Source organism: Calonectris borealis, chromosome 2, assembly GCF_964195595.1.
Source record: "Calonectris borealis chromosome 2, bCalBor7.hap1.2, whole genome shotgun sequence".
In the NCBI taxonomy this organism is placed as follows: Eukaryota; Metazoa; Chordata; class Aves; order Procellariiformes; family Procellariidae; genus Calonectris; species Calonectris borealis.
The window spans coordinates 147484658-147502538 of NC_134313.1; the positions used below are offsets into that span (position 1 = coordinate 147484658).

General features: G+C 36.7%; 1 protein-coding gene across 1 annotated transcript in view; it reads left to right on the forward strand.

The window, feature by feature from the left end:
• Positions 1–17881, forward strand: part of LOC142079511 (ATP-dependent translocase ABCB1-like) — a 45032-nt gene that overhangs the window by 26547 nt on the left and 604 nt on the right. The window contains exons 21-27 of the mRNA XM_075143834.1: positions 617–820; positions 6959–7059; positions 8904–9044; positions 11569–11725; positions 12180–12377; positions 14594–14800; positions 16351–16497. Coding sequence (XP_074999935.1) covers positions 617–820; positions 6959–7059; positions 8904–9044; positions 11569–11725; positions 12180–12377; positions 14594–14800; positions 16351–16497 — 1155 coding nt within the window. The remainder of the gene's footprint in view (positions 1–616; positions 821–6958; positions 7060–8903; positions 9045–11568; positions 11726–12179; positions 12378–14593; positions 14801–16350; positions 16498–17881) is intronic.

Sequence of the window (17881 nt, forward strand, 5' to 3'; positions counted from 1 at the left end):
GTACAGATTCCTTATATGAAAAAAATTAGACATAGTAGCAATAGACTTCCTTTTCCTTGTTACTTTTTGGAGATTCTTTAGAAGTAATTTGTGGACTTTCAGGGGTCTGTAATATTAGGCTAAAGAGCACTGAATGAGATTATTCATGTATGCTTAAGTAAATTTTTACTGCTACATGAAGTTATGTGCTTTTTCTCTGAACTGAGGAATTCTGGAGTGTCTTTGGCTTTATAAGTTAAACATTTAATTTTCTTCTTCACTGGGCTCCGTGCAATGACTTATAAAGCTAGCTGCGTGATCTACAAAATGTGACAGATTTTAATGTTTAGCTGTAAATGTAAATATGTGATATGCTTAAAGTCTGTTCAGCTTCAAGAGCAGAATTTAGAAATTGCAGTGCAAATTTAAGTAATCAGAATATGGGGAGAGAAGTATTAAATGTGATCTAGATAATTTTTTACAAAATCATTTCAGAAACTCCCATTTTGAAAAATAGCAAAACTGAGTTAAGACTTTCTAAATAGTGTTTTGAGAATCAGGAATATTATAGGTGAAAATGCTTTCCTTATTTAAGATGCAGTTACTTTAGCAAGAAATGTCTTTTTTCTTCCTCCAGGCAACTGGTGTCAGACTGGCATTAATTGCCCAAAACATAGCTAACCTGGGGACTGGAATTATTATATCATTAATTTATGGCTGGCAGCTGACCTTGCTACTTTTAGCTGTTGTGCCAATCGTTGCACTGGCAGGAATGATTGAAATGAAGATGTTGGCTGGGCATGCAAAAAAAGATAAAGAAGAGCTGGAAGCTGCAGGAAAGGTGGGTCTAGAGAATTTTATCTATTTCTATGTAATACATAAAGTCATGTTTACCAAAGCATTATTGATGAATGTATTACTTCCAAATACAGAACATATCATAATATTTAACTTCCAGAGACAGCCGGACTTTATGTAGTTACACTAGTAGACCTACAGAGCACAACAGCTCTTCAATAATAATTGAAGACTTATGTTATTAACTGATATTTATTTTTATAATTGATAAACCCCAGCATGTGCTAAGCACTGTTCAGGCACATTCTTTTCTCTTTCCTGTTCTGATCATCTCTATTTTCCTTATTTGCAACTCTCTTCATTTTGACATTCGCTTTTTTTTCTGTCATCCCTTTTTGGCATGTCATGTCTTACGTATATTATACTGCTCTTTTTTTTTTTCTCTTTCATCTTATTAATGTTTGCAGGGATAATATGTATATATCCACTGGTTTCTGAGTCTGTTTGCCATTCCTTTATTTCTTGAGTGGAAGAGAAAGATGAGAACTGAAAAGCAAGAAGGCTAGACTCTTGTTTAAGAAATTAGATGAAGGCATTTAATGTCACTTCATTCCAAAAATCCTTTTGGGACAGAACAACTATTTCATCATTTCCCAGATACTGCTTTCTTCAAGGTAAAACTTTTCTAAAAGCCCTTCCTATGTCCTATGTTTTTAAAAGTTGTTGAGAAGAATATCATTTATCTAAGGCCATGCACATAAGGTATTAATCTTCAGATTTGGTGTTTAAATGCATGTGTCTGCATATGTGCTGGCAGTCTAATGTCCCCTTATAATTATTGGAGATGCCATAGTGTCTGGGTGGCCTCCAACTGCCATTTTAGAAGGGTGTGGGTCTACTCTATGTTCTGTGTCGTATCTGCCATGCCTTTCCTAAATGTTTTGAGTATCCTAGAGCACCTCCAATGGCGCAAGCCACCTGCATGTGGGCAACTGAATTAGAGTCCTTCCCACTCCAGTCAATGATCCTGGAGAAAGAGACTAGGCAGGCACATAGTGCCTAGGCAGCTGAATTCCCTTCTAGTTCTGTTGAATAGGTATCCATCGACTACTACACTAGTTGCTTAGACACCTAAATTCAGGTGTCTTAATCTGGATCTGAACCCTCCTTGAGTAACTCCTATTTACTAAATGGGTTTTATTTCCTTCCATCATGTCTGTAGATAAACTTGCTGAAAAACATTTTTGTCCCTCCAAGTCCACAGGAAATTCTGCGTAATGATCTTTCCATGGGCTTTTTCATACAAGCCAAAGGATGCATATCCTTTCTTTTCAACTGACTACATTTCTTCTGCTTCTTCTTTCTAATGGCTGAACATTTATTTCATATTGTTTTGTTGTAAGATACAACAGAAAAAAGATGACAATTCTTGGAATAGGCACTAGAGACTTTCTTAATGCAGCAGATTGTGAAGAATTAGCAAGGTATTACAAAAATTTATTATTTTTTTGCAAAGCTTGAGAAAATACTTCCTTTTCTTAGCAATGCCTCTCAAGGGCACCTAAGCAAACACTAGACTACAGGCATTTTATTCAATGACCAATTTTTTTAAAATCAGTTTTCTTCAGTGAAAATGGGGTTCTACCTGGAAAATGTGCTTTCTGCAGAGAGTTGCTGAACTTACATTACTAACGAAAAAAAAGACTTCCTTTGAGTATTGGTGAGACAATATAACTAAGAAGAATAAAATCTATTTCATTTCTTTTTTATCATTAACACTGTGTATTACATTCAAATCAATGAGTCAATTATGTGCAAATTTTCAAACAGTGGCACAAGCATTACTGAGGCTATAAGATAATTATATCCCTATATTTTAGAACAAAGAGAACAGTGCCACAGTTTAAAAATCTTTGGTAACAGTTCATGAAGAAAAATTCTTTCAGGTCTGTGGTTTAACTTAGATGAAAGTAGCGGGGTGTGGAGGTTATTTGCTTTTCTGTTTTAAACTGTAGACATTTGAACTGTATGGTGAATTGCCATAACTCTGGTGTCCTATAACACATAATATACAGGATCACTTTTCAGAATAGAATTTCATTCTGTTCATAGAATCAGAATCATAGAATATCTCGTGTTGGAAGGGACCCATAAGGATCATCGATTCCAACTCCCTGCTCTTCGCAGGACTACCTAAAACTAAACCATATAACTAAGACTGTCATCCAGATGCTCCTTGAACTCTGACAGGCCTGGTGTCGTGACCACTTCCCTGGGAAGCCTGTTCCAGTGACTGACCACCCTCTCAGTGAAGAACCTTTTCCTAATGTCCAATCTGAACTTCCCCTGACACAGCTTCATAATATTTCCTCATGTCCTATCACTGGTCACCAGAGAGAGGAGATCAGTATCTCCCCCTTCTGCTGCCCACCTTGAGGAAGGTATAGACTGCAATGAGGGCACCCCTCAGCCTTCTCTTCTCTGAGCTGAACAAGCCAAGTGACCTCAGCCACTCCTTTTAAGTCCTGCCCTTGAGACCATTCACCATCTTGGTCGCCCTCCTGTGGACACACTCTAATAGTTTGATGTCCTTATATTGAGGCGCCCAAAACTGCACTCAGTACTCAAGGTGGGGCCGCACCATTGCAGTGTAGAGTGGGACAATCACCTCCCTTGACCACCTAGCTATGCTGTGCTTGATGCACCCCAGGATGCCCTTTTGGCTGCCAGGTCACACTGTTGACTCATATTCAACTTGCCATCAACCCAAACCTCCAGATCTCTTTCTGTGGGGCTGCTCTCCAGCCTCTCATCCCCTGATTTGTGTGTATAACCAAGATTACCCTGTCCCAGGTGCAGAATCCGGCACTTGCTCTTGTTAAATTTCATATGGTTGGTAGTTGCCCAACTTTCTAGCCTATCCAGATCTCTTTCTAAGGCCTTTCTACCCTCGAGGGAGTTAACGCCAGCCGGCAACTAAGCACCACACAGCTGCTCGCTCACTCCGCTCCTGTGGGATGGGGGAGAGGATTGGAAGGGTAAAAGTGAGAAAACTTGTGGGTTGAGATAAAGACAGTTTCATAGGTAAAACAAAAGCTGCGCACGCAAGCAAAGCAAAATAAGGAATTCATTCACTACTTCCCATTGGCAGGCAGGTGTTCAGCCATCTCCAGGAAAGCAGGGCTCCATCATGCGTAACTTGGGAAAACAAAACACCATAACCCCGAACATCTCCCTTTCCTTCTTCTTCCCCCAGCTTTATATGCTGAGCATGACATCATATGGTGTGGAATATCCCTTTGGTCAGTTGGGGTCAGCTGTCCCAGCTGTGTCCCCTCCCAACTTCTTGTGCACCCCCACCCTACTCACTGGTGGGGTGGTGTGAGAAGCAGAAAAGGCCTTGACTCTGTGTAAGCACTGCTCAGCAGTAACAAAAACATCTCTGCATTATCAACACTGTTTTCAGCACAAATCCAAAACATAGCGCCATACTAGCTACTATGGAAAACTCTATCCCAGCCCAAACCAGCACAGTATCATCGCCAAACTTACTTAGTGTACATTCGACTCCTGCATTCAGATCATTTATAACAACATTAAAGAGCACTGGCCCTAAAATTGAGCCCTGCAGAACCTCACTAGTGACTGGTCACCAGCCTGATGTAACCCCATTTACTATAACTCTTTGAGCCTGACCCATCAGCCAGTTGTTATAGAACCATAGAATCATAGAATCATACAGGTTGGAAAAGACTTCTAAGATCATAGAGTCCAACCATCAACCCAACACCACCATGCCCACTAAACCATGTCCCTAAGCGCCACATCTACACATCTTTTAAATACTTTCAGGGATGGTGACTCAACCACTTCCCTGGGCAGCCTGTTCCAAGGCTTGACCACTCTTTCAGTAAAGAAATTTTTCCTAATGTCCAATCTAAACCTCCCTTGGCGCAACTAAATATAAAACTAAAAACTTAAACTAAAATTTGCTAAAATAAAAAAAACCGCACATCTACTGGCTTCCCTTGGTCAACTAGATGGGTCACCTTGTCATAAAAGGAAATTAAGTTAGTTAAACAGGACTCTCCTCTCGTGAACCCGTGCTGGCTATGACCGATGACTGCATTGTCTCTCAATGTTTTTCAAAAACTCCCAGAATAACCTTCTCCATAATTTTACCAGGCACTGAAGTGAGATTGACAAGCTGTAGTACAATAACTTACTAAAAGTGCTCATGCTTCTCCCTGAAGCTTCTCTCCTGCTTTTTGTGTAAGTGCTCAGTTCAGAAAGCTTTATGCAGAACAGGGGCTTTGCTGACTTCTAGGCATGAGCTGGAAACAGAGGGAGTTCAAAGAACTAGGTCCAGAGAAGCACAGTGTTCCAAAGCACTGGTTCTTAAAGAGCTTTATGGAAAATATAAGCCATGTAATACACCAAATGCGATAACAATATTATGTAAAATAAATGCATATCTATTCTATGCTTTCTAAAATTAAAACATAAAATAATGTTAAGATTGACCTTTTGTACGTTTTAGGATGTTAAAAAACATAGCCAGTCTCCTGGGAAAAAAAACCTCTCCCCAGCTTCAAATGTTTAGATGCAAAGAGTCGGGGGACTCACCACACCTGTGGGGAAAACCCAAGCATAAATAGGAATTCAGTGCTGAAAAAACACCATCACTATATAAAGCCGTCCTTTTACAACTAGATTTGCATGAATATAAATATGCAAGCAGATGCACCTGATTTTCACCTTTTTCTGGGCAGATGCCACCTAATGGTTAGCTTCAGATTTATACCTTGAATTATCTACAGCACTGTGATCTTGTACCCCATGGCCAGTTCTGTTATTAAGATGAAAAGTTCACTCATTCTTGAGTCTTTTGTCTAGATATACTTTCATTCGGTTATATTTTCCCTTGACCTTACTTTATGGTCTTTCTTAGACTAAAAGCGTAAAGTGTGAAATGTATATTTCAGCAAAATATCTTAAAGCCTTGAGGGTCTTTTGTAGACAAGGTCTACAAAAGTCTAGCTGCATTACTGTTGGCATTGTCCGTATTCATTTCCTGCTATGTATTTTCTGTACACACAGTTCTCTGAGTTATAAACAGACTTATTACTGTGCATTTGTACAGTATCTATGCTCGTAAGTGAGCTCTCCTGCTAAACACCCATCCTTAGAAATGAGACTGATTGGCAACTGAATAGAGCCTAGATATAGGTGTTTAATACTATTTGAGATGCATTAGCAAACTGAAAACATCCATCCTTATGGGATTGCCAGGTATAATACGGTACACATAGGAATCCCTGCCCTCCCAGAGCGACTGCAGTTGTGGCCAACTGGAATACCCAACATAAACCACATATTGCACCGGAGGCAATGTGTAGGTCATGGACTCAAGACCATTGTTTCAACCAGAGGTGGATAGAGGGATGCAGCACTAGTCCCGGTGTCTATAGAGATGTGATTGTTCCAGGTGTCTTCTGTTGGCCATTTCTAAACATCATCCTCTTCTACATACATATGGACTGAATTGACCATACAGGCTCCTAGCCTCACTGTGTGGTCATTGAGGAAGACTTTATGGGCACCTACATAGACTTAACAGACTACATAAAAGCCTTGAATCAGTTGCTCCCATGGAGACATGCATCTACTGCCTTCAAATGTTACTACGTACCTTTGTGTATGCAAATGACTCAAGATTAAAGAATCTGCAAGCTTAAAGAAGGCATTATTGATCACATCAAATACTTACTGCTGAGATCTAAGTTAGGTTCTAGGCACATAAGTAGCCTGGACATTCTCATTATAGCCCAAACTCAGTGGGCTGGAAGTTGAATCCTAAATTGCCATTTTTCTTATTGAATATCTTCTCCATAATTGTCACTGCTGTCTAATGGTTTTTCACTACTTATTTAGAGGACATTAAAGGGGTTTTATCAGAAAATTCTGAGCATCATCAGAAAATCTCACTGTCATAAAAAATAAAAATGTAAAATGCTTACTTTTGATATCAAAGGTCCATGATTTTAATAACAATTATAAAAAATATAAAATTATATTCCAGCAGACTCTTTTTATTAGTTTAGAATAAGGAATTTGTTTAGAATAAGGAATTGCAACATAATCTTAACTTTTGATTAAAACATTCGTGTTTCTATTGCAGATTGCCACAGAAGCCATAGAAAATATTAGAACTGTTGTTAGTTTGACCCGAGAAAGAAAATTTGAGTTGATGTATGAAGAACATTTGCATGTCCCATACAGGTATAATAAAAATAAATAAGCTAAAAAAATCTGTATTTAAATTATAGAATAAATTACAAACATTTACTTGGACTAACTGGGTTTTTTTGTTAGCATGTATGCTTTAATGTATAATTTAATTATCTCAGAATTAATGTGAATACTTTATTATTTATTAATAATACTTTATTATTTATTAATACTTTATTATTTATTAATTTTTTATTAACAAATGCAATCCCAGCCAACATTTTTTGTTTCTGATTTAATTAATTTTCTGTGATAATATTGGTATCTTCTATTGCAATGTCACTTGGTTTGGAAAAATGTTAGTTTTAAGTGAGCTTTGGAACTCATCTGATCTAACCCCCACCTGAAGTCTGTCAGATATTTATTTAAAAACTTTTTAATGTAAATTGAATATTGCATTAAGCCATTCTTGAAAGTATGAATAGGATTGAAAACATCTGAATAATTACTTATTGGTTTGTGACTGGTAAAAAAAAAAAAAGAAATATAAATCTGCCTGGACTAAATCAAAATTTAAAAGTCTTAAAGTGAAAAACTAAAAATATAGTGTTTATTAAAGTTTTATTTGTTCTAGAATTAAATGTTCCATTTGTAGACATCCATGAGAAAAGTAAAGGAAATGGCAGCATATGTACACAGATATGATGGGAGACAAGTAGGGGTGCTGCAAATACATCCACCATAATCATTGAGTGGTTAAAGCACAGTGCAGGACGAAAAAGATATTACTTTAGCTTTTTTCTCAGGCTGCTAGGTTCTGAGTCCATATCTCACAACTTGCAGGACAGTGCCTAACCATTCTCAGGATTGACATTGATGCGATTGCTCCAAGACTTTCATCTTGATGTTGTTCTAGTATAAATAAGAACTCACTGCCCTATGGGTCAATTTGTCTGGAAGAGATTGGACATGTGTTTTTCAGTTAATGTTTTAGTGCATGTTAAACCACTGATTAGGCAAAGAGTTTCTGTTTTATAAAAATTGAGTTTAGGCCTTCTGTTATACTGGATTAATGCACAAATCAGCTATGTAAAAGAAAAGTCACAACAGCCTCTTAATCAAAAAAAAGCACACTTGTGAATCTGGCTCCTGTTTGTTTTGATTTGGGTTTTTTCCAGAAGGAACCGTACAGTTGTGACTTAGTAATAGCATCAATAAAATTAAAATATTTTCTTTCTTTTTTCTGGTATCATTCATAGTTACAGAAAATCTTCTCTCTACCTTGCTTTTAGTTACAGGCATAGTTTTATCATTCAAAATCTAATTTCTGCATTATACATGCAGGCTTAATCTTATCTGAGACAAGAATTGTAACTGATTAAATTGAAAAGAAACAGATTCTCAAGTGTATTATATTGCACTGTTTAATATCTTTGTTATTTATTAACATAAAATTGCAAATAAAGAAAAAATGACACAAAAATTTGGCTCTGGCTGAAGGTGAGCTAATAGTTCTGTTCTTTTTTTTCCCTCTTATGTAATGCAGTAGTACAATTTCAAATGTGTTATTTACATCTTTCAAATGATAATCATGGACTGAACTGTGAAGTGTTTTAACACTCAAACTATGAGATGGTAAGACAATAATTGTACACAGCTAAGGTGTCACTTTTTTCTGCACCCATATTCCAAGCTGTTCTTGGAAGTAAATAAAATTCTGGAAACAAAACTTTCTCTTGGACACAGTCTAATAGGAGACAAGGGATTGTCTTGTTTAGTCATGAGTTCACTTCCCATTCATAACAGTATAATCTGAAGTCAATTAATTGGCTTTTGCATACTAGGACTTAAGTATGACTGCACATTTTTATGAAAATATGCATTCTTTCTTACAGAAATTCTGTGAAGAAGGCACATATATTTGGATTTTGTTTTGCCCTTTCACAAGCAATGATGTTCTTTACCTATGCTGGCTGTTTCCGGTTTGGTGCCTATTTAGTGGTAAATGGACACATGGAGTATAAAAATGTGTTTTTGTAAGTATCTCATTTGCAATCTTTTTCTCTCAGTCCAGACAAAGGTCTTTGTTTACTGCTAGAGATATCATGAATCCACTGGGTAAGCTATGAGAAAACAGGCAAATTCTTCTTCTGTACTTATAATGAAAGCATATTACAAAGTGGATACTCCAGGTGACTACGGAGCCTGAGCTGTTCAAATAGACCTGATTTTGGATTTCCTTTTCTGTATTTGCTTGGGACTATTATGTTTTCCAGAGGTTGAAACAGTATCCTACTTACGTTTATTCTCACCAATCTTATTGTTCATGTGAGGTCCTCTGCATATTCTACAAAAAACAGAGTTGTATCTGTTTATTGAAGAATAATAATATTGTAAAAATCTTTTTAAGAATAGGTCATCAGCGTCTTTATTATTTCTATGTCAGGTTTATTCATTGCAATTTGAAATCTGCTCTAAAATACATCTTAAATAATTGGAGAACAGGATTTCATAAGGTATATGCTGTTCACTATAAGGGAAGGATAACTAAATTATTTTAGATGACATTCTGATAAGAAGCCTTGTTCACTTAAATGAACCAATTTTTTGTGGGAAATGAAAATATGAACCATGAATGTAAGAACAATATGTAGAGTACTATACATACCCATAGTCACGTGGAGCATTTTATTTTTAATTTAGACAGGTACTGCAAATAAAATATGATTCTAATTTGCAGTATTCTAAGAAGGTAATTATACAATGAATAGTACAACTATTTGTCTCTAAGGGTACTCTATAGGTTTTTAAGGGCAGAAACTGTACAAAAACTGAAGGAATGATTTTGAAATTATAAATTATCCTTAGCTTCTTACTTTTATATTTTGGGTTTATAATCACTGTTTATCCAATCATTTGCCATAATACCTAAGAGCCCCTATCATAACCAAAGTCCCATTCTTCTAGATCAGAAGAAATAGAATTTATAATTTAAGAGGCAATAGCTCAATATAAGCCTATGGAAAAAAGTATGAAAAGAATGAGATTCTACCAGTATGGATATCAGTGACCTCAATACCTAAGAAAGGCCAATCATACCGATTTTTTGTTGGTAACCTGATTAAAGATAGTTAACACAGCTCATTTTGGCTGGAAGATGTTGGAAAGTGCCTGCATCCCACCTGCTAGCTGAACATCTCTAGCCAGCTGGGTGAGTGAACTTCCAGTGGCTCAGTTAGATTTGGAAGGGATTGTCTGACCTGAAGCTGTGTGAGCCCTTCTAGGCTGTTCAAATGCAGAACAAAACAGATTAGTTTATATAGCTCTGAAGATAAAAGAGAAAAATTAATATAAATTAATTTATTTTACTTTGCCTTAATGTCCTGGTTCCAGCTGGGACAGGGTTAACTTTCTTCCCAGTAGCTTGGGGCGTGTGCTGTGTTTTGGGTTCGGTGTGAAAGGAGCGTTGATGGCCCATTGATGCTTTGGCTGTTGCTGGGTGATGCTTGCACCGGGAGGGGGGAGCACAGCCGGGGTGGTGGACCGAGCTGGCCAATGGGGTATTCTATACCATGTGACATCATGCTCAGTATAAAAACCAGGTGTGTGGTCGGCGGTCGGCGAGCGGTTGTGTTGTGCATTGCCTGCTTTGTGTATTCTGTTATTGTTGTTGTTCTCAATGTTATTATTACTGTTCTACTTTGTTTTATTTCAATTATTAAACTGTTTTTATCTCAACCCGGGAGCTTTCGTACTTGTGCCCTCCCGATTCTCTCCCCCATCCCACCGGGGGGGGGGGGGGGTGATCGAGCGGCTGCGTGGCGTTTATTTTTGCTGGCTGGGGTTAAACCACGACACTTAAAACAGGCTAAAAGATCTCATATGTCAATTACCATCTCTCAGTGATGAGTAGTCCTATGTTGTGTGGCAGTAATTAATAGCTGAGGAAAACAGGTTCTTAAACCATTGTAATGTAGCCTGTAAAGGTACATCTACATTCACCATAAAACAATAACAACATAGTTTTCAACCTTTTTTGGTGTTGTGAACCCTTCAAATTTTTTCCAGCAAAACTGTGATAGCAAATTAAATCTTTATTGTCACCTTGTTACAGGCTTGATTTCTTATTTTCATTCATGCCTTAAAAATGAATCACTACCTCCCAGAGGTCATTGAACCGTGGAGAAGAAACCACAGCAATAGTAGAACAGGATTAGAGTAACAATTTTACCATCCATTGACCACTTTCCTTCTAGCCCCAGTTGAGACTTAATATAGTTAACCAGTATTAATAATTAAAGAAATTAGTGCTAATAAGTAATTAAAACATTGAACTTGGAATGGAGTCTTGTTTATCTCACTTCATTAAAAGAGGATAAAAACAAATTTCTGGAGCTAAATGAGTAATTAAAGCAATAATAGCTGGTTACTACTTCATTCTTTTTAAATTTAGTCCCCTTTTTTCTCCGAGTAAAAGAAAAAGTTGACTGCAGCCCTATTTCCATTGTCCGTTTCTTCATTGTCTATTTATTGATTTTTTTTCCCTGATTTCTTTTATAGAGTGTTTTCAGCTGTTGTATTTGGTGCAATGGCATTAGGACAAAGCAGCTCTTTTGCTCCAGACTATGCCAAAGCCAAGATATCAGCAGCCCACTTGTTTCTGATGTTTGAAAGAACACCCTCAATAGATAGTTACAGTGAGGAAGGAGAGAAGCCTGTAAGTAAACCATGTGCAACTGGCGATACTATTTATTGACAATGTGGACAGTACTCTTCTCACTTCCTTCAAACTGATTTTTCCTCTCTTTCTGATTACTTCCTCACCTCAATGCATTCTCGACACTTTATCCAAACACAACATGGACCAAGTTCTCTATTGTGAGTCCAGCTTTTGCCCACACTGTCTAAAGGTTATTTGTTTTGAAAATCTGGTTAAGGTACAACTTGTGTGGAATTCAACCAGCAGAATTATGAGCATTTTCAAAACAGTTCAGTGCTGCAGCTTGATTTTATAACTTCACAAAGATTCAGACCACAGAGTTAAAGTCAGCATTCCAGCAACTGCAAAACTCTATTGATTTCAGTGGGGAAAAAAAAAACTTCTGCAATTCTATTTGAATCATGTGTCAAATTGTCTTAAAGATGTAACAGTGATACCATTTCAATTATAGGAAACATTTGACGGAAGCATAACGATCAAAGATGTGGCATTTAACTACCCAAACCGACCAGAGGTCAAAATCCTCCAAGGTTTGAATCTAAAGGTAGAAAAGGGACAAACTCTGGCTCTTGTTGGTAGCAGTGGCTGTGGAAAGAGCACTGTTGTTCAGCTGCTTGAGAGATTTTATGATCCACTTGATGGAGAAATGGTAAGTATTTTTGTAAGAACATGTCAACATGTTAAGTGAGGGTGTGCTTATTTGGTTTTATGTGATGTGATAAAGTATAATAGATATTTCCAGTTTTATTTTTTAAATATTTTTAATGTTAAAGACAAGCAGTGGGTCATCAGGGTTCCTTATTTAAATGAGATGAATAATATAATGGGAAAAGTCCCATATTATAATGAATTAATCAAACAAGACCTGTGTGGTAAAAATATGCCTGATCCACAGCCTAATGATGGCTTTGAATTCAGAGCAAATTTCCTGAGGTTTTTACATTAAGAACACTTCAAAAGTTATTAAATATAAGTATCTACTTCTGTATAAGGTAGTAATAGAATTTGCCACCTGTGTTCTTTCCTAAAACAGTGAACATCATTGAAAAAAAAAAAAATTTGTCATAATTTCTACTTGTCAGAAACATCTTTCTAAGTATGCCCACTTACCAAGTGATAGATTGTAAATACTTTTAGTAATTTTGGTTTAAAAGACATCTATGGTTTCCCACACTACTTATTCAACAACTTTCCATATTTTTTTCACATAACTGTATTGTTTATTGCCATTTTCTCTTTGATGTAAGTGTGCTCAGAGATTTTGTTTGAAAAAGAACCCATACATTTTGGGTTGGATGAGGTGGATAAGAAGGATTTCAGAATTTGCCTCTGCAGAGGTACTCACAAAAGATAAAGCAATACTTAAATAAGGCCTAGATGCAACGGACAAGATTTTTCTGAGATTGGAAATGCCCATACAGGTCCAGTGTAGCAAACTGATGCGTAGAAAGAAGCAGCATAAAGTATGCTTAACCAAGTGTAACTTCATCACCAATGTTTTTGACCTTCTATCCATAAATAACCAACAATTGTTTACTGAAGGGAAAAGCACAGACCTCTGGCATAGAAACCACAAAAGCGGTGGACTGATTCATAAGCTTAGTTGCACTGTGAACTGAGTGAAAGGGGTGTATGTTCAAAAGCACTAGCCATCAGAAGAACAGCTGTTTACAACAAGTGAGCACTATGCTAGTCTGGTCAAGAGAGTAACTTTGCCTAAAAGTTGTGCTATTTGGTATGGTGGATCCAAAATACATAACTGAGTTCTCTAGCTTCATCAGTGGTTTTTCAAATCAAATAAGGAACAGGTAGCAGACCTTAGCAGCCTGCAAATCAATTGGAATTCTAAAGAAAAGAGATGGTAAATATCTATGTAGTTGAAAGCAGTTTCTCCTTTCCAGCTTTTTTTCTTTTTGCCTTTACATCTGCAGATGTAGAAATGCTGCCGCTGATTTCAGTGGATTTTGAATCAGGTGCATTATGATCTCTTTCCTTTGAAAAACAATTATATTGGCTGTGAACTGGCTGTTCTAGCACAAACTGTGGAATTAGTAGATTAAACACATCCAGTAGCCATGCTATGAAGGGGGCAGTTCTTCAATTACCCAGCTGATCATGTCACTCAACACACAGCCTGAGCACTGCACTAGGTGATTCTAGTGGAGATGTAACAGCCCTTTAAATGTCCTGGTATATTTGTGTCCAAGTTGATATGACTTGTATAATTATGAAACTGATCTATCCAGAAAAACATTTTCTGTTGTCATTTATTTAATAGACAATGAGAGCAACTCAGTAGCCAAATTTAGCAGAAGTGTGACAGAGCGGCCAATAAAGAAAACTGACTGCAAATGATATCTTAAGGAATCCAGAAGTAAATTTGTCCATTGTCAGGCATTACATCACAATTAAATTTAAGATTGGATGCTTGGTTTAGAAGTGTGTGAATGAATGAATCCAACCCTTCCTTTATTTTAATAAAATACTGCTGCCAATCTGTTTCTTCAGTGGGAATATATATGCAAAATAGAGGAAAGTTTTCCCACCGAAGAAAGAAATGAAAGAACATTACCCAAAGTTCTTTGAAGTTGCCTCAGCATATCCTATCTTCCACTGTCTTCAAAATCCTAATGAAATCTTGAAGCAAAGAAAAGGACTGAGGCAGCAAAAGGTACTAGCCTCACTCTTATATAATAGCCCTTGGAAAATTTTGGAACATAGAGGAGAAGGACATGAAGGGATTATGTGAGCTTTCAATACGGTAACTCCAAGGAAAGAGCTGCAATTGCACAACTTCTGTGTATGAATTTACAGTAAATCTCCAATACACATATAGACTGAAATTTAAAATGCTTGGTTTCTCAGCTTTTTGATGGCAAAAATGCAAAGACACTAAATATCCAGTGGCTGAGAGCTCAGATTGGTATCGTCTCACAAGAACCAATGCTGTTTGACTGCACTATTGCTGAAAACATTGCATATGGAGATAACAGTCGGGAGGTGTCACACGAGGAAATTGTTAATGCAGCAAAAGAAGCCAATATTCATTCCTTCATTGTCTCTCTGCCAGATGTAAGTTATTCCTTTTCTCTCTTACTCAGAACTGGAGGTGACCTACTGAGGCAGGGAAAAATTGTGTGCATTTATGATTCCCTGGGGTACAATAATTCCCTGAGATGCAAATAGATCTGAAACTGATTTTTAAATCTTATCTTTCTTAATTGTGTTTACCATACTTATTTTTACTCTGGGAGACGCCATTATCAGGTGGAGAGCTGAACATTTAAGATATCAGGGAAGAAAATCCACAATTATAACTAATCGAGAGCTGGAAGTGTGGGGTGGGCTTTTTTAAGTGAGTTAAACACTTCTTTTTAAGCTCCTATTTATCTCAAGCATATGTAAAAGACTCTGCTAGACTGACAAGTTTCTTATGCATTTCTTCCAGTTATACCTAGTCAAAATTTAAATTTCCAGTACTCCTACAGTTCAAGAATTACTAAGAAAGTTTTTCATATATATATATATCCAACCAACACATAATAACATAAGAATAAACATCTTGGGTCAGGTGAAAGGTCTGCCATGCACAAAATCTTGTCCCAGGCAGTAACCAGCAAGAGCTATTTACAAATAAGTATAATCACATTTCCCCTGACTTCTCATCTAACTTTGCATAATTTGTGACTCAGGAACTTCCTAAGATAGAAATCATGGCTCATTATTTAATAGTTCTGGAGGGATTTTTTTTCCTGTGGGTTTGACAAATCAATTTCTAATCTATGTCAACTTGTATCCAAAACTTCCTGAAGCAAGGAGGTTGCTAGCTTAGTTGTATGTATATATTCAGCTTAATTTCAGGCTGTTAAGCTGCTTTTTGCATTTCTTGAAAAAATACAAAGCCCAAAGCCCATGATTTTTCCAGATCATGTTTAGTTTCTAATGACTTATCAAGATCTGCTCTTTCCAAAACTTTGTAGAGAAATCTTGTGATATATAATGATGTCTCATAAAACTTTGGTGCTTTTTGCAACCAAATATATAATACTTCAAAGACTACTGTGACCTACACATGCGGAGACCTGACTGGTCTGCCTTAACTGACATAACTAAATTAAAAGCATAACTGTCCAAAACTGTAGTATAGATATAGATAAAGTGTATAAATGTCTATGTCTATATATAGTTATAGTATATAATTTGGCCTGAAACTGATACATCTTATACATTGCTTTTTTTTTTCTTCAGGATGAATAAATATGGATAGAATAACTGATTGGTTAGAATGGTAGCTTGAAGTGTTCAAGGTCAGGGTTTGATCCCCACTATTGTCATAGACTTTCACTGAGCTTTGGTATTCTATCTCCTGATTGAGAATAATGTTGCCTTCCAACCTTAGAGGAGTTTTTGCTTTGAATTTATGAAATGCTTGATGCTACAAAGAAGTTTCCTAGTGAAAGATCTACAGATACATGTCAGATAACAATTCTGGTCATCTGTTTTCGGAGAGCTCTTGGCATGGAATAGGCAGTTTATGGATGGCTGGTGTCAGGGTCAATATACTTAAATATACTTCAGAATCAATTTGCATTCATAATCTGAACTTAATATATTGTTTCTAGAAATACAATACCCGTGTAGGAGACAAGGGAACTCAGCTTTCTGGTGGTCAGAAACAACGTATTGCTATTGCCCGAGCTCTTGTACGTCAGCCCCAAATTCTGCTACTGGATGAAGCTACGTCTGCCTTAGATACAGAAAGTGAAAAGGTAACTTAGTTGTGAACCAGGAGTCTGGAATCTAAATCCATGTTTGTATTATGATTATCATTTTCACTCCCACAGATTAAAGTCCAAAGCTGGAAATACATATTTATGCTAATAATAGAAAAATATAAAGATCTTACTACTCCTCGCAAAAAAAATTTTTTTTTTTTTTTTTTTTTTTTTTTTTTACATCTGTATAGCTGTAGGCAGATTAAAGTAGCAATGAAGAAGGCATTTCTTTGCCTGGAATTCTTCAGGCTTCAATTGGAAAAGTGCTATCAAAATTGAATCAGGAGGCACAAACTCCAGAAACTGAAAAGACTGAGGATGGTGCCAGAGAGCTTTTTTCCTGGGAAATGGCCAAATCTTGCTTTCATAATTTTTCTTGCTTCTCTCATTGCTCTCCAGTCCGTGCTATATGTTCATGGCTAATATGCAAACTTTCAGTGAAAAAACTGCTAGAACACTTACTTCTTTTTTCAAGCCCAAAGCTGCAAATTCGGTATAACAGAAGTACAATCTAGCTGTATAAAATCAACAGAGATTCTACAAAAGTACTTGCTATTTATAAGGCAAATATTATAACAAATATTATAATCTGAAAAGCTCAAACCTTATGGACTAAGTTTTGATCAATTCTAGGCATAAAAGCATATGGTTTGAGGGGAAAATGCCATTAAATAATTACAGGATTCTTTGTTTTCTTAATTATGTGCCAGTTAGTTACAGAAATTTCATCTCTTATTTTATTCTGCATTAATAAACATAAGGAATAAAGAAAAGAAAGCAGAGATTCTTATTGGTATTTTTCTGCCAGTGCTAGCTTTAAGAAAAACATGAATCATGAGACTCCCTGCGAAATCATGAGAACTAGTGTGATAGTAGTTGACCCAAGATTACTGACTTAACTCCCATATATAAATAATTAGTCATGGAAGGGACCTCCGGAGGTCTCTAATCAAACCTCCTCTTCAAACAAGGGCCAATACTGAATTCAAACTAGGTTACTTAGTGCTGTGCCCAGTAGGGTCCTTGAAAATCTCCAAGAAGATTCAAACAAGCTCTTTTTTGTCCCTGTTCTAATGCTTAATTACCCTTGCAGTGAATAGTTTTCTTATATCCAGTCAGAACCTCCCCTGTTACAATTTATGAGCATTTCCTCTTGTTCTCTTAACATGCATCTCAGTAATGAGCCTGGTTCCATCTCATCCTCTTAGCTATCATGGCATCACCTGCTATGACAGTTTTGACTTCTTGCCAACACAGGCTAATTCTAAAACAGGAAACTAAAGCCACATATATTCCCTTTCTCTCACTGTCATATTACAGTTTACTTCACAGATGGCAGTTGAGGTATATCTCACGACAGCTGCCAGAATAGTTCACC